Source organism: Gavia stellata, chromosome 8 (assembly GCF_030936135.1).
Source record: "Gavia stellata isolate bGavSte3 chromosome 8, bGavSte3.hap2, whole genome shotgun sequence".
In the NCBI taxonomy this organism is placed as follows: Eukaryota; Metazoa; Chordata; class Aves; order Gaviiformes; family Gaviidae; genus Gavia; species Gavia stellata.
The window spans coordinates 24,199,145-24,222,852 of record NC_082601.1 but is presented as its reverse complement, the minus strand read 5'-3'; the positions used below and the strand labels follow the sequence as shown (position 1 = coordinate 24,222,852).

General features: G+C 40.9%; 1 protein-coding gene across 3 annotated transcripts in view; it reads right to left on the bottom strand.

Moving 5' to 3' along the window:
• RAPGEF4 (Rap guanine nucleotide exchange factor 4) overlaps nucleotides 1-23,708 on the bottom strand; it is a 160,842-nt gene that overhangs the window by 51,955 nt on the left and 85,179 nt on the right. For all 3 annotated transcript variants that reach the window (XM_059820673.1, XM_059820674.1, XM_059820675.1), the window contains 4 exons: nucleotides 4,843-4,896; nucleotides 4,438-4,544; nucleotides 2,398-2,519; nucleotides 1,036-1,219 (listed from right to left, as the gene is read on the bottom strand). In XM_059820673.1, the coding sequence (XP_059676656.1) occupies nucleotides 1,036-1,219; nucleotides 2,398-2,519; nucleotides 4,438-4,544; nucleotides 4,843-4,896 (467 nt within the window). Of the gene's footprint in view, nucleotides 1-1,035; nucleotides 1,220-2,397; nucleotides 2,520-4,437; nucleotides 4,545-4,842; nucleotides 4,897-23,708 lie in introns of those variants that run through there.

Below are 23,708 nucleotides of genomic sequence, written 5' to 3'. Positions count from 1 at the left end.
AAAAATGTTCTCACACTGTAGGCAGGGCCCAAGCTTATCCCATAGCAAAGACAAACTTCGCCAATGGCCTCAAAGGAGCAGGATCCAGCTTTGTGTACTTATCTTTCTTGAACTGACCCTTACAAGTAAATCTTCAGTGAAGATGACCTTAAGTAATTCATTATTCTCAGTGTGCTTAATTAGCAGTAAAACGTGTCTTCAGTGGCCGCTAAACACTACCTGCATAATGAAGAGGCTGCCTTCAATGGAGGGTCAAACAGAGTTTATACTGGTTACTTTCAAGGCACTATAAAGCTGCCTGTAAAAAAGGCCTTTAGCACAGTTCTCAGTGTAACTAGAATGTATTGCTGAAAGGATGGTTAGCCAAGTGATGAGTGAGAGGACATGATCTGATAGCTATGAAAAGGTTAGGCAGACATCCTCCGTGGCCTAGGTACAGAAAGCATTTTTTTTTTTACTGTATTGATTTTATAACAATAAGAATGGATAAATAAACCCACAGAGCCACATTTCACACCTTGCTAGCAAAGTACAACAGGCCAAGTCCAGCCTATCTTAATTCAATAAAGTTCTACCAAGGATGAATCTAATTAATGGCTGCCACTGACGACTGTAATTGAAAGGTATCTGCTGTGCTGCCATCCTACCACTCTACTCACTCACAATGACTGAAAGCAGCATAGTTAATTGAATGGCATGTCTACACAGAAAGTGTTAACGGAGCAGGACTCTTCTATTACCTACTTTTGGGGAGACTGAGAAATGAAAGAAAAACTCATAATGCAGCATTTTCCTCAAGGTGAGTATGATGGCATTCATGGCCTTTGATGGTTATTTTCAACACACAGTTCAACTTACAAGCATTAATAAGGACTGGAAATGACTTAATATGGACTTATAAACTTTAGAGGTTGAAAAAACTGGCACTGAAGTGAAAAAACTGTCCAAAGGATGCCTGATAATAAATGAAGATTTCTCTTGTTTCCACGTCACAAGGAAGGCCCATGTATAATGTTAACTCATTAATCCGCTTACGGTTTTCTGAGAATCATCCTCATATGAGCATCTGGCCCAATCTGAGACAGAAGAAGCATAGTGTCCTGTAGCTCCTCATCACACTCCTTTTTCTCTTCCTCGGTTGGCAAAGGGGCATCTTCACGCTCATCGTCCAAAAATCGATAAAATAAGTATTTGTCTTGAAAGTGGTGTTCCTGATCCACTGAAAACAACATAACATATTAAACGCTAAGCTCTCCTCATTAAAGTTAACCTTGTAGAAGTCTGTGTAGCATCGTATGTGTCACAGATATATTAGTTAAGAAGGGAAAGAAAGCTACAGAGAAACTGCAAGAGTATGAAACACCTTTATTTCTCACACATCCAAATTACGTAGCTTGGAAGGTACACTTTTAAGTTGTGTACTACAAATACTTTCCAAAAGTCTTCTGTATACATGTGTTGTATACATACATGTGTGTGTACGCGCATGTGTGTGTGTTTTTCTTATTAGATCTGTTTTTGTTCTTAGTGTTTCAAAGCATTTCATTTAAGCAAACAATTCACGCTGTGGAAACGGTTACATCATGAATTTCTAAGAGGTGTTCTCTAGCATGAACACCTTGCCCTGTATGTTTCAGACAGGGCTAAAAGGTAACAAAAGCATCTAAACTCCTTCTGATGTAGCAGAAATGTACATCATCAAGATATAATCCCACGGGCAAGTTCATTGACCTGTGTCCTGGTGGAAGAACTTAATGGAAAGACTACCAAGAGAAGAATTCTAAAGAGAGGCTATGATAGGGCGAAGGACAAACCCTTGGTCTTCCAAGCAAGTCAGAGTGATGTGCTGAGTTGGATACTGTGATGCAGCTGGCAATAGCTCGCAAGCTTTACATCAATGTAAAATACAGTCAGAAAACTAACATAAAATCCCAGATCTCTGCTCTGGAATATTTGGAGTGCTGAATTTGGGAACCATTCTAAAACCACTGAAAATCATTCCAAAATTATGGATCTGAGCAAACACAAATGCTCACATTCACTCCAAATGCTGCACATCTTTGATGAAGGTCAGTTTTGTGTATGGTAATACATCTCGGTTTTGGCCTGAGTGCTATACAGCTCTTGGAATATAATCACAAGCCAGTGTACTCCTAAGTATAATTAGAGCTATCATTACAAATTGTTAATTTCCTTTTCAATATTCTCATAAGTTAAAAAGGTATATTGGTAGCCAGATTCATGTAATACTGTCTGTGTGTTGCACCCGTGAATGAACAGGTTGCTCTGCAGCATTTCTTTTGGACTCACGATCCCCTTCTTTTTCATGAAGGAGATCTACAGAGGCACTGATGTCACACATTGTCCATGTTTTAGTCAAGATGCTGATTTTCTTACCATGATTAAGAACACCTTCTTCCAGCAATACTTGCCACATGCCAACAGCCTGGGTTCGTGAATGGACACAAGGACTTTGCTGCATCATCCAGTCAACTAGTTCTGTCCCCACACAGCATTGCCTGAAGGACAAATAAATAGACAGAAATTAAAATGGAGCTAGCTGAGAGAGAGATGCCACACAGTGTCTGTCAAGAACAGTGATATCTTAAACTCTGTATAACCTTAGTCAAGTCACCCTACAGAAAACACAATGTCACCATCTACGCATACATGCTTGGAATACCAGTGAAGGTGTTCAGTTTTGAGAGGGTCACCTCAGCAGAACAACAAGTGTTTTGGGAAATGCAAAGTTCAGAGGATCAGAGTGACCCTGTGCCAACTGGTACAAAACCTGTTGCACCAGCGCAACAACCTCCAACCCAGATTTCAAAGGAAACCTTCTCTGTATACCATGGGATAGCAAAAGCCTCATGCTTTTCAGAATCCTGCATGAAAACAACCATCTAACACTGTAAAAGCTTTGCCAGTGAGAACAGCCTCCACAGGAAGAGCAAGTGTTATGAGGGTGTTCCTCCATTTGTAACCAAACTCCAGCCACACTGTGTTTGGGGACATTGGTTTGTAGGTCTACAGTGTTTCTGAGGCTCTCTCATGCTAGGTGCTGCTCACCTTGCAGCTCCTGACTCACCCAGAGGCAGACAACAGCAGGCCTCAAGTTCTGGAGAACACCCAAAAAGGGGTAAAAAACCAAAAAGCCACATGGTCACTAAGTAAAATTCTTTGTCATAACACTCCCTAGCTCAGCAGAACAGAAACAAATAAGCAATGTGATAAAAAACTTACAAATCTATAACTGATCACACATAGAATAGAGAAGAAGCTGGCTAGTCCTTCTAGACAGGCTCTCATGGCTCTACACCTCTTGCATCACTTTCAGAGACCAAGGAAATAGATAATACTGAAACTGCTGAAATTTAGCTTAAACAATGCTCTTCCAATTAAAATCCCATTTTGATGACAAAACTTTCCCTCACCTGGATCCAATCTAAATTTTGGCATTCCACATTTAAAAAAACACAAGGATAGAACAGTAAGAGTTTTTCCCGGTTATGTATAATATAAAATGGTGCAGTTATTTGGACCAGCATTGGTCTTCATTTATCATACATGCTCTTTTGTTCTTCTAGAACAATGAGCAATGTCATATCGTGATATAGTCTCAGATCAACTCACAAGCTCCAAATACCTTGCATCATATTAAATACATTTTGGACTGAAATATGGAAAATCGATGCACTTATCTCGAAAGCAGATCAGCAACATATTGATTTTTATGTCTTTAAAAAGACATACTCAGAGATTTTAAACCAATTTTTATTTAAATATACTCTGAATAATGCATTAGGTATTTGATTTAAACACTAGACACTAAAACAAACTGATTGTTCCTTAAGCCAACTTAAGATAGATCTTGACTCCTTGAAGTCAGATTCCCATTCTACAAGTGCCATTGTTATCCCACTTCAGCAAGATAGTGCTGCCACCAGCAGGAAGATAAGAAAGCCTGGCAATACACTGAAAAAAATAATTCTAAATATAACAGAAAATCTACATAAGGAATGTTTCTCACCAGGTGAATTTTCAGAACTTGACACTGAGCAATACTGCTGTAGCAATCAGTACAGTAACATAATGTATTAATGAGCTTTCCTATTATCTCTTACTGATATACGAAGAGAACAGAATCTACATTTTAACTTGATATTGCACAGAATATCCCAGCTAACTATGATATTAACTTTGGAAGAGTTTTTGTATGTGAATATTCCGTTCACAATCATGGACTCAATTTCCAGTCAAATCACTTCAGAAAAGATTTACCAGGCCCATTAAAGACTGCATAACATCCAGACTCAAATAGCATCACAGAATAATTTCAGACCTTTTGAGACCTGCAAGTATGGTAAGGCATAAATCATGAATCAGAAGATGGCAGGCATAAAAATTCAGAGACCTCTATACAATCAGCTCACACACCTGTAAGTCTTCAGATGGTATTTACGATCTCTTATCATGTGAGGGGCTCGGGACAGAATTGTATTCCGCAAAATCTTTCCAGCTCTGAGGATCTTTTCTGAAGGAACCTTGGTGATCATGGAGAAAAAAAAGGGACCAAGACACACAGATTTTAAACTTTCCGCAATCTCTGTACTGCCTTCTGCAAAACAAAACACAAGTTCTCTTTTCCCTAAATTAAAAGTCCTTGCACAGATGCTTACTTTTGTAGAGCAATGTAGTACATATTCGGGATTTTAAGTCTCACATACTTATCACATCTAACAGCAAGCATCGCTTCAGCTGATACGCATCACACTGTTGGAAATAGGAGTTATTTCCCTTTGTCTAGCGGTCTGGCTCTACAGCACACCTATGTCCTATTACCTGTGTAATGGTTTTAGTAGGACGATGAGGGATGTGAGGTTCAATAAGAGGTGTCTGAAAAATAAAATGAAATTAAATAAATTTTTAAAGGTTGAGCAGTAAAATAAAATAAAGCTAAAATAAAAAACTGAACAAAGAAGCTGTAAAAACAAAGAATGATGTGTAAGCCCAAGCTCTGCCCAGGGGTCGTGAGTAGAAAAAGCTCTCTGAAGACATCCTAAAGACAAACTTGGCTCTCAATGCTCAGCAAATTAAAACAGTGACATGGCACGTGAACATGAATAAACAAATGCATGTTAAACTTTCTAAAGTACTAATGAAGCATGCAACAGCCAAACATCACACCAGATCTGAGGCTACGTGGGCATAGCTAGCTCTTCCATTTGCTGCTCTCGACCCGCAGTGGGCACAACAGCATTCCTCCACATGCGGCTGCCTCTACCATTCAGTCCCCCACCATGGAAACCCTCTCCTCCTTCTGCACCTTTTTCTATTCAGCTCTCTTCTCCCTTACCGCATAACACAAGAAACAGGAATGAAGAAAAAGCTCTGCTCCCACTCTCTGCCTTTTCTAAACTATCAGGCCTAGCTGGCAACCCTTTTATAGCCGCTCACCAGAGCTCTCTGAAATGCAAGAGCATGCAGGCCACTCACAGAGACCTGGGTAAGGACTTTCGCAAAGGAGCTGGTGAAGGAAAAAGAAAAGAGTAAAGCAGGAGACTTGGTTCTGCAAAGGGAAGAGTGAAAGGGAAAGCTATCAGGGCTCTCTCTACAAGAAAGAAGCAGAGAAGGGGATGAGAGAAATGGGAAAACAGGCACATCACGAAGAAGTGAAAGGAGAGAGGAGACAGGAAGCACATGGCACAACACAGAGGAAAAAGGAAAGCAGAGGGTTAAAGGCCAGTAGAAGCAAAGACAAAGGAGAATAAAACCAAACTTCAGCAGCCACCTTAGAACGATGGGAAGACGTTTTGCTTTGTTGGGACTTGTAGTTAACAGCATGGGCCAAGCTTACTTCCAGTGTGAAATGTCAGGAGACACGACACAAGGGCTGAATTTGGCTGGCGTTGTGGGCTTGCTGACAGGGCAGATCATACCAAACACAGAGGCCTCCCACAAGGGCAAGACCTTGCACCTCAGCCCATGGCAGCCACAGCTCCCTTACACCTATACAGTAAAGGCAGGACAGCCAGGTCGGAATTACAGTGAAACACATGCCTTGTACTGCTGGGTTGCTGGTTATCGGTTTTCTTAAGCTGGGCATCTGTTCGTTAGCTCCCACAAGATTTTAATGATGTGACAAAGTCGTGGTAGTAATCAAATAGTGCTAGGAGCTACGAATGCACCAGGAGACTGTAGGTCAGCTGGGAAGAGGAAAATGAGGGAAGCAGATGACAGAAATCAATAAAGATAAGATAAACTTAATGGAGAGGCCTGTATATGGAAAACAATGCAAATAGTTTTTCATTTCCACTCATACCTTACGAGAAGTCTCTGAAAAGGCAAATCAATACAATTAAATTGGGATTCCTGGTTTTTCTCATTAATAAGTCAACAATTTTTTCAAAGACTCATTTAAGTTATAAACATTTCTGTCCCACCACAAGGGCAATAGAATATCCCTCAGTATTTCTTGGTTTCTGGAACTGTGTGCAGCGTGGTTTAGACAGTCTAGATTTTCAGCTAAAGCATGCTAAGAATAGCAAGAATCTTCTGAAAGATCCCTCTAATGCAAAAAAACCTGTTTCAAACAGGTATATAAATAATGAAGTCAGAGATACCACTCTGAGTATGAATAATTTTTGCTTCCATTTTCTTTTAAAAGGATTTCAAGTCCTCATCAAGTTCAATGAGACTGAAGGTAAATATTTACTTAAATGGTTGGCTAAATTGGCATTAAAGTAATGAAAACTATTTTTAAGTTCTACATTCTTAAAAGATTAATTTTTTAAAAATCAATAAACCACAATATACTCAATCTAGCTTCCAGATTTTAATTCTAGTTAGGAGTATACTTCAAAGGAGAGATAAAATGTGTAAGACAAAAAATATGAGATACTTTTACAGGAATAGACTAGTGAAAATGAATCACATTTTTGTTCTTTAGAGTTTCCGTAAAGCTAGAACAAAAAATGCATAAAACTAATGTTGAAAAAATTGAACATGGATGAAGATTTGGCAATAAATCTCCCATTCTAATCAAAACAGAATATAAGAGAGCATTTAGAAGAAATCTGATTCAACCCAAAAGTACAGAAAACACCCAAGGTGAAAGCTAAGGCACAGCACAAGAATCTGCAGAAAGCAGCAGGAAGGCTTCTTTACCTACATTTGATCCTGACCAATACAGAAGGATCAGCTGCGAAGACAGAAGGTAACTTGGGTGAAGATGAACATGAAATGATCCATCGTCAGAACTTTACAGAAGGAAGTAAGAACATCAAAGCAGAAACAATGGACTAGGAAGAAAAATTTCCATAAAAAGAGAATACTGAGAGCTAAATTCCTGGAGCAGGTCGTGGGGGAGCAAGTGTAAGGTAAAAGGAGTTAAAGAGAGCTGGTAGTTACTTAATGAAACAATACTAACTACATATACAATGTATCCTAGCACAAAGCTAGAAGTTGTAGTAAAGGCTCAACTTAGCAAAAGAAAGAGCTCTTCACTGAAATACAAGGAGGAAATGTACGGAAATGATAAAGTAAGAGGTTTACAAAAGGCAAGTATAAAAAATAGCTTGAATAATGAAGGACAAAATTAGAAAAGCAAAGGTATAAAATGAGACAGACCTACCAAGAAATGTCAAGAGCTACAAAAAATATTCCACAAGTACATTAGCAGTAAAACAAAGAGAAGGAAAATTGTTGATCCACTGCTCAACAGAGGGAAATCTATTGACAGATAATCCAAGGCAGCAAGAAGCAGTTGATTTATTTTTTGTATCAGTGTTCATTAGAAAGATCGGTGGCAGACGGATGGCTAATATCCTAAGTAGTAGAGTGAAAGGAGTAATATCTCAGCCTGAAGAAGCAAAAGAATGCATGAGAAAATATTACATAAATTAGCTATTTTCAGATTGACTGGGTTTGTAGAATTTCATACAGGAAACTTGAAGAGCTTGAAGTAACTTAAAGAGGGCTGCAGCCACCTCAGAACCATCAGCAGTCACCTCTGACAATTCTTGGGGACTAAGGAAGGCAGCAGAAGACAGAAAAATGGGAAAAGGAGGAGCTGAAAAATTATAGACATGTCAGCTTAACTTGTCTTCCAAGAAAAAGACCATTTGTAAGCACCTTGAAAAGAACGGGGAGATGAGTCACATGTAATGTATATTAATCAAGAACAAATCATGCCACATTGATCTAATTTCCTTCCATGGCTGGGTAGCAACACAGATAGATTGGGGAAGAAACAGTAGTTTTTCAACCCTTTACTTTAGTAAGACTTTGGCACCATCTCATATGATAATCTCTTCTGCAAAGGGCAGATTAAATTCTTACAAAATAGGTGCAAAGCCAGTTGGAAAAGTATATTTTGAAAGCAATTACCAGTGAAGCACTGTCCAGTGCAGTCATACCAGACGTCTGTTCAGAGCTGCGCTCTCAAGAATATATCACATCTGATACTATTAAATATTAACACAGGATGAAGCAGAATGTACACTGATTGATTCTGCAGGAGACTTCAGGATGGAGAATAAGTTTACAATTTGATACAGTTTTGACACTGGTCTGAAGAAAATATGACGCTATTATGCAACACAGATAGTGCTGACTACTTTTCAGGTAGAATCAGCTATATAAAGACAGGGTAGGAAACAAGTGTCTTAGCAGCAGTTCCACAGAAAAAGAAATAAGGTTTATAACAGATATTAAATAGAAGTGAGTGAGCAATGCCATACTTGTGTGAAAGCAACAAATACTGTACTGGGATGTAGTAACAGATTAAGACACATAATGCAGTTCTGCTTTAGTCAGCCTAGATAAGATAGTCAAAGTTGTTCAGCTAAGGAAAAGGCAAGTCTTAGCAGCTTTAAAAGGCCTTTGAAAAGAAGAAAGAAGTCAACTAGTCCATCGTGCAGAGATCAGGAAATAAAGAGTTTAAATTGCTGTAAGAAGGATTCAGTTTAGACATTGGTGAAGCTTTTCTAACAGCGTGGACAGTGAACACTGGCACAGATTGCCAGGGAGGTGTGGTTCCTCCGTCTTCAGAGGCTTGGGACGATGCATAAGGTATCTGTCAGGAGTGACACAGCTACAGTAATTGTGCATGTGGCTCAGGGATGGACTAGATGCTTTCCTGAAGTACCTTTTAGCCTCACTGTGTGGCACTGTGCAATTTTCGAGGACACCTTTACATGTCTAAAATTAGTTCAACCACAAGGTGGCACTTAAGGAGATGCTCGATAATGCAACGCCCAGGGCAGCAAGCCCAGACTCAAGACAGCAAAGCAGTCACTCCTACTGAGAACGACGTCCTTGCCATCCAAAAGACATGCTCAGCAAAGAGTCCCCCCAAAGTTACACTCTTTCAAAGCTACCGCAGTGAACTTTGGCTGCACTAGCGATGAGATTAAATGCAGCAAAAGGAACCACAGGGCTTGCACTGAGTTTGCTATAAAAAGGGAAGTCATGCTTCAAAGGCAGAGAAATGTAACATCAATTAGTTAATAGGAGATACGTGTTCCTGGAACAACTTCCCGTCAAAAACCCCAGGATTCTGTAAGGGATCATATCTTAGGAAAATAGTCACAACTTAGCTGAAGTCCAAGAAATGTTTTGTAAGTCTTTACAATCTTGGATCTCCCAGTAAGGGATGCTTAGAAAGCACTAAAAAGAAAGAAGTAGCTCTCGCTATAAAACAGCGGAGAGTGAGCAGAGTGTTTAATTACTTTCTTAACACATTCTGGTATCTTAAGAATTAATGTGACTAAAGTACATACATGTTGCATGGAGCTGTATGACTGCAGCTACTTGATGATCACATTTTTCAGGACTTCTGAATAAAGGAAAAGTTATCAGGTGAAGAGCTCAAATATGCAAGCCAATTAGAATAGTTTACAAATTATTACTCATTTCCTGGCCACAGTAGTGACAAGTGTACCTGCTCTTAGCTTTCCTTCAGCGTGAGATAAAGCAACACAGCAGTACCATCTTGAGCTTTAGCTACATCATGCCCTTTTCCAACTAGTGCACACACAGACAGTTTACTATGATCTGCTGATCCCCCCTGTAGGGGAGAAGGTGCATATGGGTCTGGAGGGTAGAGAAGGAAAAGCTGCAGGTGTTGGTAGGGGGAAGCAGAAAATGATCATGAGAAACTGTGATAAAATGGTTTTCAGCATTAACATTGACAAACTCCGTATCTGTACATTTCTGGATTCACATTTGAGCCATTCAGACAAACCCTTCATGAAGCCAATCACAAAACCCCCTATTTAAATTGCGGTGAAGCAGAGAAAGTAACAATTTTAGCCTCCATTCCTTTGAAGATTCAAATATTTATGCATGAGAGCAATACCATAAATTTAAATAGGACTATTCATGTGTATAATTTTATGCACACATTTAATCTCTGGTGAAATAGGCCTTAGATTACAAACTATAGGGCAAGGGCTGCCTTTATTTCTGTGCTTTTTACATCACTGAGCAAGCCATATGCAAACAAATAAATAACATAATGAACAACAATAATAGAGACCTAATATGAGGTCTGTATTTGTCAAGTTATTTGAATCTGCTAAATAAAATCCAAGAACATCTCTTATAAAAATACATTTTTCTAGTCCGCTTGTTAAATAGCTGTAAAGGGATGTTTCTTCTGAGCCTTTACATATGAATGAATGCTTTAGATCCACAGCAATTTGGATCTATAGAATCAAATGATGGAGGGGACCTAACTCACTACTCTCAATTGTTAACATAAGAAATGTGTATTGCAAAGAACCAAGATGAAATAAACCAAAAGGCAATGAATTGTCTTTTTCCCATGACCTCAGTGTAGCTCGTCTCTGAACAGAGACAAGTTTCTGTATTTATTGGAGTGAAGCATGGCATGTGAGATTGCCAGGATGATCAGATAAACCTGTGCACTACCGTTGATCCCTTTATTTCCAACTGGGGCACTGAAAAGAACTGCAAGTGACATCCTGCTGGCTGGCAGGGGATCCAGAAGAAACAAAGGACAAAAGCCACACAAATCGAAAGGTGGCAGCAGCAACAGCCACATCACTAAGACGTCTGTTTGTTTTACATCCTCAGTATTTACTGCTATTGGTGATTTAAGGCCTAATCCAAATCCCACTGAAATCACTGGGAAGTCCCTGATTGACTCAATGGGTTTTGAGTTAGGCCCATAGCATTTGGTTCTCCTAAGTGTATTTCAGAAAGCAGAGCATCTTTAGCTCTTACTGGTTCCAAATAACTTCTGATGACTGTCATTTATGACTGACGTGCTTGAATATGCTTGTATACATCTCCTGAAAGGCTATCAGTGCCCTACCTTGTTCATATGGGAGGAAATAAAACATACAAAAAAACATTCCCACAATATTGGTGAAAGCATAGCCAGTCAGTAAGATACAGCTGACAATTAGCAAAAGTCCCCAAAGCCCTCCCACACAACACCTCCCCCTTCTATTCTTATCATTCTTTCTCAAAACCATATATCCATTTCCAAAACATTGCCTTTTTTGTCATATGTCATCTGAGCTATTTCAGACCAAAGGCATAAATAAGAATTCCAAAGATGAGGAGCCTTTGTAGACATGACTCTTTTTCCAATACAAACCAGTATTTCCAGTGCTACAGAATAACCATACAGCAGGGATAAAGCTGAGCATACAGTATCATAGCTGTGGGATTGCATTTCCAGGTGGAAAGCAGTCTTGGACAGAGTATCCTAAAGTCAGCTCCATTGGTCCTATTTCCATCTGCAGAGAAAGAGTGTGTCTATGCAGACTGCACCAACCTCTGCTAGGATGCTGCTGGTAAAACAATACACTTAGTGAATGCAGCTTGCTGAAAAACATCAGAGAAGCAGCTGGACAAAGTTTCTGTCATAAAAAGGTCCTTTGAAAAACATTTTTGACAAAATTTGAAGGAAAATGTAATCAATATTGTAGGAATTGTGCTCTGTTAGCCTGCGCTGGATCGCTGGAGTAGCCCTATGTAGAACATGCTGATAGACTGACCAACGCTTGTCATCAGAAAACAACCTATGTCATGACCTCTAACTAATCCCCCAGGGTGCACAGTCCATAAGAAACCTTGGCACACACTCCATGCCACAGGGACTTCTGATGGTTGGGACACATTACCAGGACTGAGCTCTGTCCAACCCAGACCAGAGTCATATCTGCAGAAAGACCTCACCATGCTCCTCCAGAAGAAAAGAAAAGCGTAAATAGAAATACAATCATCACTACCATGCTGGAAACATTTCAGTCACCTCTTCACTATCTCCCCACAAATGTATGCAGCAGCTGAAAGAACCAACCTGTGCTCCCTAGCACTCTCCACAAGACAGTACTGGCAGCCAAAGACCAAAGTGCCTGCTCATGTCTCCTAACTGGAAAAGTCCAAAACTGACAATGACTGACCTCATGCCTGGTCTGTAGGTGACTTAGCAACACTTTGCAATTAACAAAGGACAAATTGCCCAGAAAGAGCACTTGTTTCTGCTCTTCATCTATGTTTACCTAACAATGCAAGTATTAAAAGGACCTGTAGCTAATCTAGACAGTCTAAAATTGTATTACCGAAGCATCTTCAAACCCCCCATGCTCACAAAAGACAACCATATAGTTTCTTAAGAAACATCCATAAACAGCAAAAATGGGAAGCAGGGCAAGGTATGGATGGAGGAATGCACAGTCACAAGAATGTTTGCAAAATTAGGGAACTTCCACAGAAACAAGAATTAATCACATTTTAAAAATCTTCTGAGTTTCATAAAACTACAGCACCTGTAATCTAAATACCCATATATTTAACTAACTACAAACTAAACCAAGCAAAATAGACTAGTAGAAATTGTCAGGACCAGTGGTTAAGACAGCTCAGTTTTATTCTTTTTTTCTGACTGCATGACCTTGCACAAATCACATAATCACACTGTGTTTCATTTTCCCTTTCTGGAGAGAGGAATACTAATAATTTCTACCTTTGTAAAATGCTTTGAATACTGTCAGCAAATGGGCTACTATCAAAATATTCAGAGTAACGATGACTTTTAAAATCTATATTCTTTAAATGTAATACAATGTGAAGACTAAGCTGTGTTTTAAAATATATTCTAAAATTGCTTTTTAGTAATCTACATGCATTAATAGCATAAACAGGAAAACGTGTCCCTTTAAATTCTCAAATACAATCAGTGTAGCAAATTTATATTAGAAAGTTAAACTGAAATTGCATTATTAACACTGCTACAATGTTTCTTTGACAAACTGTAAATGTCCGTCCTTTTAACACAAAATGATTCAGCCATTATCAAAAATGATACTTCACTGTGAATGTCAAAGGGAAAAAGAATATTGAAACAGACTATGACCAGCGCACAAAAACCCCCAGAACATGGCTAATGATGTCTTATTTTCCTGTCATTTTTCTACTTCCCTGCTACAATGAAACAGCTGCTGTAACTACACCACATGCATTGAATAAAATGTCAGAAAATGCTAACTCTGCTGTGAGCATTCCCGATATTCTGATAGAGGTGCAACTACTGTTGTCTCAAGCCAGTGTTGTCACGGGTTTCTCTGCTGCTGTATTTTTTTAACCTATAGAATAATAAAGCATTTTTTTCATTGTCTCTCATGAGAATTACTGGTTTCTTAGTATACATGGCTTTAATAGTATGTTTACCTGAAATTATTTACTTCTTGAGAAACAAACTATAATGATGAAGATGAAAAAGGTGCGATAAATATTAGGCAGCAAGGTTACTGGTTTTTAAGACCTGCCTCTCACCCATGCTATAGGTACACAGCAACTATTCAAAACGCAAACTGAAGGGAAGTTAAAGATTAATGAGCTTCTGGAGGATTTATTTCACTTGTTTCCAGATACATTTATAACTTCTGCACACATCTTCCACCTCCATGTCTCCCAGAAGGCATGCCTCTAGACAAACAGGACTGGATGGGCTCTCCCATGCTTCTATCACCAGAACTGCCCTCTGAGGACTAGGTGGTGAAATTTTAGATGAAGTGGTTTCATGCCAAACATAAGGGTGGCAAAAAATGGATGGAGTGTGAATTAGGGGGTGAAATTGTAAACCTATTAAAATCAATGGTAAAACTCTTGATGTTAGTGTAGTAAAAATGCCACCGAAGTGAGGCAAAAGCACCACTATCTCCTGGGTGATAGCTGTTTATGCATTGTGTGACCCAAGCTAGTCATTCCACCTCTGAGTGTTTCAACTTCTCCATCTGTAAAATGGGGATGACAGTACCTACTCACATCTCTGACAAGTGACGAGAATGAGCAACTGAAAACACTGCTGAATGCTGCAACTGAAATCCTGGACGTCTAGTGTCTACAAATTCATCCTGAGCATTTTATAATGATTTTTAACACAGAAAGGAAAAGTCATCAAAGTGAGACAGGGCTAGAGGGCATTGGAAGTTACCTCATGAATTCCCTGGGAAGGTCAGCGACAAGGTAAAGCCTCTGGCAAGTGGGGAAGAGAAGCTAATTTAAACCCGTTTTGTGTCTCTTCTGGTGATTCCAGGTTCCTTCTTCTCCAAGTTCAGGGCAGTGCATTGTGTGAATGTACATGAAATGAAGAAACATTGAAGGAGTGCAGCACATCTGCCTCGGATTCCAGCTGCCCTATCTACTCCTCATTCTTCTTCCTGTCACCCTTTTCAGAAATAAATTTTTGCTAAAAATGAAACTGAAAAGGAATAATCTAACAATATCCACTGCAACACCTTCTGTTATCGTACTTCACAGAAGGAATTTTTTAATGATCTATATAGATGTTTTCCATCTACATAGAATGTATTTCCTATAAAAGGCAAATGGTTGTTTCAGTAGTATGTGAAAGTAAACAGAGGAAAGAAATCCCACACTGATGGCTAGACCAGAACACATTTTAAAAAAAGCACAAACATTCTTCTTTCAGCCAAGTATTTCTTTAACAGCTTTAAGTCTTCTGTTATAAACATAAAAACCATTCAAGCACTTTTGTTTAATTTACGTATTTGTGCGTCAGTGGAAAAGACAAGCATTCTGCTCTTGGCAAATATCCACAAAACAACCTTCTTATCTTCCTTAATAGTTCTATTTCCCATGACGTCTAGAAAAAGCTTGTCAAAGTGGAGGGTGCTGATGTGCCGAACCTGCTACCTATCCTGTCTCATCCAAGTCTTTCAGACTGTGCAGTTTATCTATTGGGTGGTTTTGTTTCAAAATTGGATTGTAGGCTCGTTAGGGTAGCACCCTTCTTCCTAGTGCTTCCAATGCCAGAGACAGCTCCTGTCCCTGACTGGGACATGTTAGCATCCCCACAGCTCTGCTAAGAACAATGAACCTTCATGACCAGACAGATCTAATGAAAACATGGGGTGACCTCATCGCAGTCTACAACTTCCTCAAGGGGGGCTGCGGAGGGGAAGGTGCTGATCTCCTCTTTCTGGTGACCAGCAATAGGACACGAGGAAATGGAATGAAGTTGTGTCAGGGGAAGTTCAGACTGGACATTAGGAAAAGGTTCTTCACTAAGAGGGTGGTCAGTCACTGGAACAGGCTCTCCAGGGAAGTGGTCACGGCACCAACCCTGTCAGAGTTCAAGGACCGTCTGGACGACGCTCTCAGTCACACGGTTTAGTTTTAGGTAGTCCTGCGAGAAGCAGGGAGTTGGACTCGATGATCCTTATGGGTCTCTTCCAACCTGAGATATTCTATGATTCTATGAAAACAGAAGGGACCTGGTCACGAGGGACAACATGCATCTTCTGAGGACAACCCATCAACATCATTACTTTCTCCTGCTATGAGGGCACATCATCATCTGATCCAGTAATGGGCAAAGTCCAACAGCATAAATTCAGGGGGGAAATACTGGCTACGAAGGATAAGGGATTTTCTTTTTCTTTTACAGTAAAATCCAATTGTGGTCTTGCACATTTAAATAGCATGAAATGAAGCTCATAACTGCTGTATTAGTTGATCAGTTAATTCGGTGTTCTTCAGTAATTGTATTGATTAAAAACATGCAAAGGCATTTGGAATCAAATTACTAGATCTGAACAACATGGATTAATACGTCCCATTTTTCACATTAATTCCATAATGCAATGGGAATAATCAGTAAATAAAATACAAACATCAAGTTAATGTGCATCTGTGTGAACAGTAGGTATTCCCCAAGAAAACAGTAAAAGAATAATACTATTAATTCCTGCCAATCTGAACAAAATATAATTAGCATTGGAAAACAGTAAATATTTCATATTTGTAAATTTACTTCTTCCCTCCTCCTAACTTCCTACAGAGCTTGCAGCTGCCCAACATGATACCATTTAAACCAGGCCTGTTCACATTTATTCTTATTGTTTTGAGTATCAGCTCATCTTCCCTGATAACTAGTGAGGGACAGATGTTTCTAAGCATACTCTGAGCTGCTTCTGTTGCTAAACAAATCTTTATTGCAACTTGAGAAAAAATTGACTGCACAAATGTACACAGAACACTGCAATAATTAACCCAAGACTGATACGGAGAGGTGAAATTACTCTACCTGACATTTTCCCTAGAAAACTACATCTCTTCACATCCCAATTCACCATAGTATGTTTCTGAAAGAGATGACCTCTTTTTACCTCTCTCAGTGTGTAGCACAAGCTGCGTAAATTCTGTGATGTCTGGCTTTTAGGGATATCACAGAACCAGCCCTGTTCTTGTGAAATGGAAAGGGACCTATTGTATGTATTTTATAATTTATCCCCTTTCTCCTATCTTTCTTCAATGTTGGCATTAATTTTCACATCATGGCTAAAAATATTGCTTTGTCCAGCTGAAATTCTGTCCCTGTCATTTCTCAACCACTCACCTTCTTTTTAAACATAATTTCAAAATCTTCTTTGGCTTAATTGATTCTTTAGTGTCTCTTTGTGGGCTGTATAAAGGATAAGGACTGTTGCACTATGTTAAGCAAATCACAGTGTAAAAATGTTTGCTGTTCCAGAGAAGTTTAATTACTGTAATACAAACCAGCTTGCCTGGAAATACTGAATGTACATAGAGTATTCCCAGCTAACTTGTGTTAAAAAACCCATCATTTCTGCAATAACGTAGGAATCTTCAGCTTCTCTGTGACGGTTGGTCTAGGATACTGTCTTGGGGAAAGGAAGATGCATCCTCCCCAGAAGAATTTCTGGTACAGTGAAGTCCAATATTATTGCATATTGCCCTGTGTCTGTACTGCCACAAGGTCACACAGCACTTTCCAGGCAGCAATCCAGGTTCTCTACCTGGAACCTCATAACAGAAAAGCCAGACAAAACACAAACAACAGCGTTTCAAGAACACTTGACTGTAACACTGAAGAAACCGAACAGACTAAGTAGTATTCAGGAGCTCTAGCAAGGCAATCTCCTGGTTTTCTCCCTCTTCACAGAATCACAGAATCACTAAGGTTGGAAAAGACCTGTAAGATCATCAAGTCCAACCTTAAAAAAAAAAAAAAACAAAACACCAAACACACAACACACCAAAAACCAACCCACCCAACACCACACAGCACCATGCCCATGAAGCCACATCCCACAATGCCACATCCACACGCTCCTTGAATACCTCCAGGGAGGGTGACTCTACCACCTCCCTGGGCAGCCTATTCCAATGTTTCACTACTCTCTCAGTAAAGAACTCTTTCCTAATATCTAGCCTGAACCTCCCCTGGTGCAACTTGAGGCCATTTCCTCTTGCCCTGTCGCTAGTCACTTGGGAGAAGAGACCAACACCCACCTCTCTGCAACCCCCTTTCAGGTAGTTGTAGAGAGTGATGAGGTCTCCCCTCAGCCTCCTCTTCTCCAGACTGAACAACCCCAGTTCCCTCAGCCGCTCCTCATCAGACTTGTGCTCCAGACCCCTCACCAGCTTCATCGCCCTTCTCTGGACACGCTCCAGCACCTCAATGTCCTTCTGTGGAATGATTGCTGGAGGTAATTTAGGAATTAAATTTATATTAAAGGTACAGCGTTGAAGGTACAGCATTGAAGAAATCTTCAGGGTGGAATGTGGCGAATATGCAAGGAATCCATCCCACAGAAGTTCCCTAGGCAACCTTAGATGTTGGCAACACCAGGGGAGCTTGGTGCGCTGACTCTAAGAGAAACTACACGGAGGGTGGAGCGGAGTGAAGACACCGCGGCCAGGCTCTGTGATAAGACGGGAACTGGAAGGTACTATGGAACTGACAAGCTGCATATTTACCACCCTGAGCTGCATATTTACCACCCTGAGCCAACAGTCTGTCATTTTTTGACAAAATACTATCCTTTGGGTGAACTTTGCTCATTATAATCTCATTATAATACCAGAAAACACACCTCCATCCCAAAGCTACCCACCTCCAAGGTGCGACCACCCCTCACTGAGCTTGCGCTCTGAATTTTTCTTAGTCTATACCTTTAAAAGTAGACGAGAAACTTTTACACCAATTACAATAGAGGTATGTATGACTAGAGTCACTCAAGCTCCACCTGTAAGGACAAATAATATAAAAATGGCTTAGGAGAGGAAGGATGCCAGGGAAGATACCATCGCAGACCACCTTTGACACCTGGGATCAGTCGACGGGCTGAGCCTCTCTTCCCCCCCACAGGGACGCCTTTGGGTAAGATTCGAACACTTGGTTATACCGAGTGCTTCCCCGGGAAACTTAGAAATCTCTATAGAGTTGCTTTATAACTTAACGCATTTGTAGCCAGGCTATATTACTCACATTCTTGGTATTTGCACATGCTTTGCAAGCAGTAATTTTATCACCGGCAATCCAAAAGAACTTGTGCATCTGTTGCTTCAATAAACTGCACTACTCACTAATCTAGCCGTGAGAGTTCTCATTGAACGCCACCAAATCCCTTAAGTGTGGCCGTGCTGGTTCATGGAACGCGACTAGACTGAAAGTGTGCAGTGTTACGAGTGTATCCGTAATCGTGAGAGTTCAATACATTGAACGCAACCGGGCTTGTAACACCCTGGCGGTGTTACGAGTGTATCCGTAATCGTGAGAGTTCAATACATTGAACGCGACCGGACTTGTAACATCCTGACGGTGTTACGAGTGTATCCGTAATCGTGAGAGTTCAATACATTGAACGCGACCGGGCTTGTAACACCCTGGCGGTGTTACGAGTGTATCCGTAATCATGAGAGTTCAATACATTGAACGCGACCGGACTTGTAACACAGAAAAATTGGGCATCACTCAGAATCTAAGCCTAGCCGCCCCCAGCCCCTCTGATATCTGAGGACAAGCTGGAACGCAAGGGGGTTTATTTTCTGCCAAATTGCCTTGCCCTTTAACGCGACACCTTCTTGTAGTGAGGGGCCCAAAACTGAACACAGGATTCGAGGTGCGGCCTCACCAGAGCCGAGTACAGAGGCATGATCACCTCCCTGCTCCTGCTGGCCACACTGTTTCTGATACAGGCCAGGATGCCGTTGGCCTTCTTGGCCACCTGGGCACACTGCTGGCTCATATTCAGCCACCTGTCAATCAACACCCCCAGGTCCTTTTCTGCGGGGGAGCTTCCTTCCCCCAGTTTGGACCAGCATACGACGAAGACAAGAGAGCCATTATATTACCCAGGCCCAGGACTGCTGTGGAGCAGTGGCTATACATTTACAGTATAAGCAATACCAGAAACCTCGCTGTTACAATATTGTTGACAGGGGTTTTTCCAACATTTCCCTGGAATCTGCAGCAGCTAACACTGACACTCAGCAGCGTGTGAACTGAATCAGGGGAAACAAAAGGGAAGGGGGGGTGTTAGCCTCCTTTATCTTGTGGACCCCTATAGTTTTCCCAGTCAAGATGAGGTACCTTGTGCAGCTAGTGACAACAGGCTTTTCTTAGGTTTATTTCCCAGACTCATTTGGAATAGCTGCCAGAACCCAGCAGCCTGCAGACCACAAACTGAAAATTCCTAATCTAGATTGGCTCTGAAAACAATTAAAACAACTCAGGAGAAGGGAAGGAGAGGGGAACAAATATTTGCCTGGATCTGTATGTGTATTACAGCAGTAATAGGAATACATCATACAAATCTGTATTTAAACACAGGAGACTGAAATCACACGGATTCATTTGTGATTTGGCAGTGAATTGCAATGGAGCTGCAAGCTGGCCTGACAAAACGATCCCCTGCCAGTTGTCCCTCTGCTTCCCCTGCAGTTGACATGGGTTGGCAGAAATGCCAGGTTTGGGGCAGAAGAGAGTCTCAGTCTGTAGCTGACAGACCTGGTAGTGCTTTGTGCAGAGGTTAGACATTTAAAGCTGCAGACAGTTTACAGCAGCCTCAAACAGGACCGCTGCAGTCCGTCCCCTCCATGAACCCCACACTCAGGCTCTGCCCTGTTGCTTGTGTTGGCCCTGACCAGGAAGGTAATTTTCATCCAAAACAGCAGAAAATTAAGTTCAGAAAAAAGGTTTATGTGTTTCTGACAGTTCTGCTCCGTTACCATCAGGCAAGCAGGAGTGTGATGTAGGAGAAGGCATGCGTAGCTGGATGTAGAGAGAAGGGATGTCAGGGTGGACACAGGGGGTGTCCACACACAGGTGCCACACACAGGTGCCCTACAGTCCCGGTGCAGGTAACTGAAAGCTGCTGTAGAAGGGCAGCCACAGCCCCGCGGTTCTTCCTGGGACCAAATGTGCTCTGCTCTGGGAGCTGATGCTCCCACCATCTTCTTATTGCACAGCCACCCTCCCCTACCTCTACTCCTGGTGTCACTGCTGGCCGTCATGTGGCTTTAAGGTGGGCTGGGTCAGAAAACAGGTTCGGGTGAAAAGTAACCATCTGACACATTGTGCGAAAGGCTACAAGGGAAGAGTGGCGTGAGAGAATATGTTTCTTTAGCCCCCTCAGATTCATGCATTTGAAGTCAGCTACTTTAAAGAGTGAGGATGGACAAAGCAGTACTAGGAGGTTTACAAAGACTTAATCATAATTCTCCCCTTTTAAGCTACTGGCTCTTTCTCCATCCAGTTAATATTTAAGGTTATTATACAAATTGTTTACATAATTTAATTTCCTATGATGAAAACAAGTGTAGCTGAGTAATCCTAATTAGAAGCGGTGTAATAACTGGTATTGGAAGTAAGATTATTTTTTGTTCATTTTTATTTTGGAACATAAATTATGTATTCTTTTCATTTCTCTACTAGGTATTTCCTCACTAACTGCTACCTTTAATTTTAAGACAGCTGCATCACTGATGATAAAGCACACAAAGATCAAATGTGTTCACGATCTTGTGCCAAGCTTTCTTCCAGAAGGAAATTTACAAAAAGAATAAATAATGAAAAGTCATAAATTATAAATCTTTAAATACCTGAACAGCACTTGCTCCTTAACCATCACTGGAGATAACAGTCCAGTTACATTTTCGGCTGTCATAGATATCTGACACTTTAGCCTCAGCAATTCTAACTCAGAGTGGCTCTAAATGAGCACTACAAACTGAACACTTGTTTTGGTGATGGTGCTCTTTGCATGGAGCCAGCACAATGGGCTGCTGGTTCTTGACCAGGTAACACAAAAAGAAGAACAAAATCACTGGACAGCTTTTCCCCACTATTTATTAACCTCTCAAATTTCTGTCATCTGTACACAGACAAAAAAAGATGCTGCTAAATGATCAGATCAGACACATTGATTACTTGTTACTGACTCAGAACTATAATTGACTTTGTGGAACACCAATTTCCAGCATGCATTGTAGGACAGGCAGTCAAAATGCTCTGCGAGAGATGATATGAGTGACTAGAAGGAATCTGATTTTAAGATCCCTGATCCAATTTTTCTGCCAAACTTGAGAAAATAATTACAAGATTCAAAAAAATTCATTTTGCTGTTTCAAATATAAGTGCCAAATGTGTTACTTGTATACACTTGACTTGTCTGAAGACATGAACCTTGAAAAGGACTATCTTTTTTTCTCAGTATAATTACCCACTCTTTCTGCCTTTCAGCTGCAAGAGATAAATGGAGCATATGTACATGTTTTTTATGGGTTGGGACAGAATCATGCAGAAGACACAGCCAAGGAGCTAGAGTCATCAAATGTGACTCCACCGTATATATTATCAGACCGCCCTTGCCAGTGCTGGCAGGTAAGGCAATATGCTGTTTCCCCAGACAACTGGAAAAGAGAGTGATGTTCCTATTGAAAGAAGGTCCCACACCTACTTCACAATATGGAGTATTTTACAAATTCTAGCATTTTCCAGGAATTTCTGTTATTTTTCCATTATTTATTTTATTGATCTAAACTATGATAGCAACACGCACTCAGCTAGGCAAGAAGAGTCAGAAAGGGAAAATGTCTCTTCAGCCAAATTGCTTTTACCATGCTACACCAAGCACCTCTGTAACCTGTTTGTGGGGAGAAGGTTACTCAGGGAGGAAGTGAGTACTTGCTTACTCTGCTACTCTGAAGAAAGCCAACAGTGTGAGTTAGATCCCCTCCAAATTATAAAATTAACAAAGAAATATATATCACTTAGTTTTTCCTTTGTCTATTCATTTCTGAACTTCTTCCTCCCACTCCCAGTGTCTCTTAGGATTATCACACCAAGGACTGATCACAATAAGCTCCTGTAAGAAAACTCATTTGAAATGTATGAACACATGTGAGTCCCATGCCTTACAACGTTCTGAGTAAACCAGCATCTTTCTGTTTGACAGTCACTCCATCTTTTCTGTGACTGCAAGCTCTTTGTAGCAGAGGCCTCCATCCCTCCTTTGCATCACAGCACCCAGCACAAGCAAGAATTGCAAGGCTTTAGGATACACATAAATTGCAATAAAGACTGACATAAAAACTAAAAAAAAAGCAAGAGAAGTGGAGAGCACCAAAATAACAGTGATAACTGCTTGACAGGAGTCTTCACCACTTACAACACCCACAAGTCTATGGGACCAGATGGGATCCACCCAAGGGTACTGAGGGAGCTGGCAGAAGTGCTCACCAAGCCACTTTCCATCATCTACCAGTAGTCCTGGCTAATCGGGGAGGTCCCAGCAGACTGGAGGTTAGCAAATGTGACGCCCATCTACAAGAAGGGCCAGAAGGAGGATCCAGGGAACTACAGGCCTGTCAGTCTGACCTCAGTGCCAGGGAAGGTCATGGAGCAGATCATCTTGAGTGCCATTATGCGGCATGCACAGGACAACCAGGAGATCAGGCCCAGTCAGCATGGGTTTATGAAAGGCAGGTCCTGCTTGACTAACCTGATCTCCTTCTATGACAAGGTGACCTGCTTAGTGGACAAGGGAAAGGCTGTGGATATAGTCTACTTAGACTTTAGTAAAGCCTTTAACACCGTTTCCTACAGCATTCTCCTGGAGAAACTGGCTGCTCATGGCTTGGATGGGCGTACTCTTTGCTGGGTAAAAACTGGCTGGATGGCCGGGCCCAAAGGGTTGTGGTGAATGGAGTTAAATCCAGCTGGTGGCCAGTCACAAGTGGTGTTCCTCAGGGCTCGGGACTGGGGCCAGTCTTGTTTTTATCAATGATCTGGACGAGGGGTCGAGTGCTCCCTCAGTAAGTCTGCAGACAACACCAAGTTGGGCAGGAGTGTTGATCTGCTTGAGAATAAAAAGGATCTTCAGAAGGATTTGGACAGG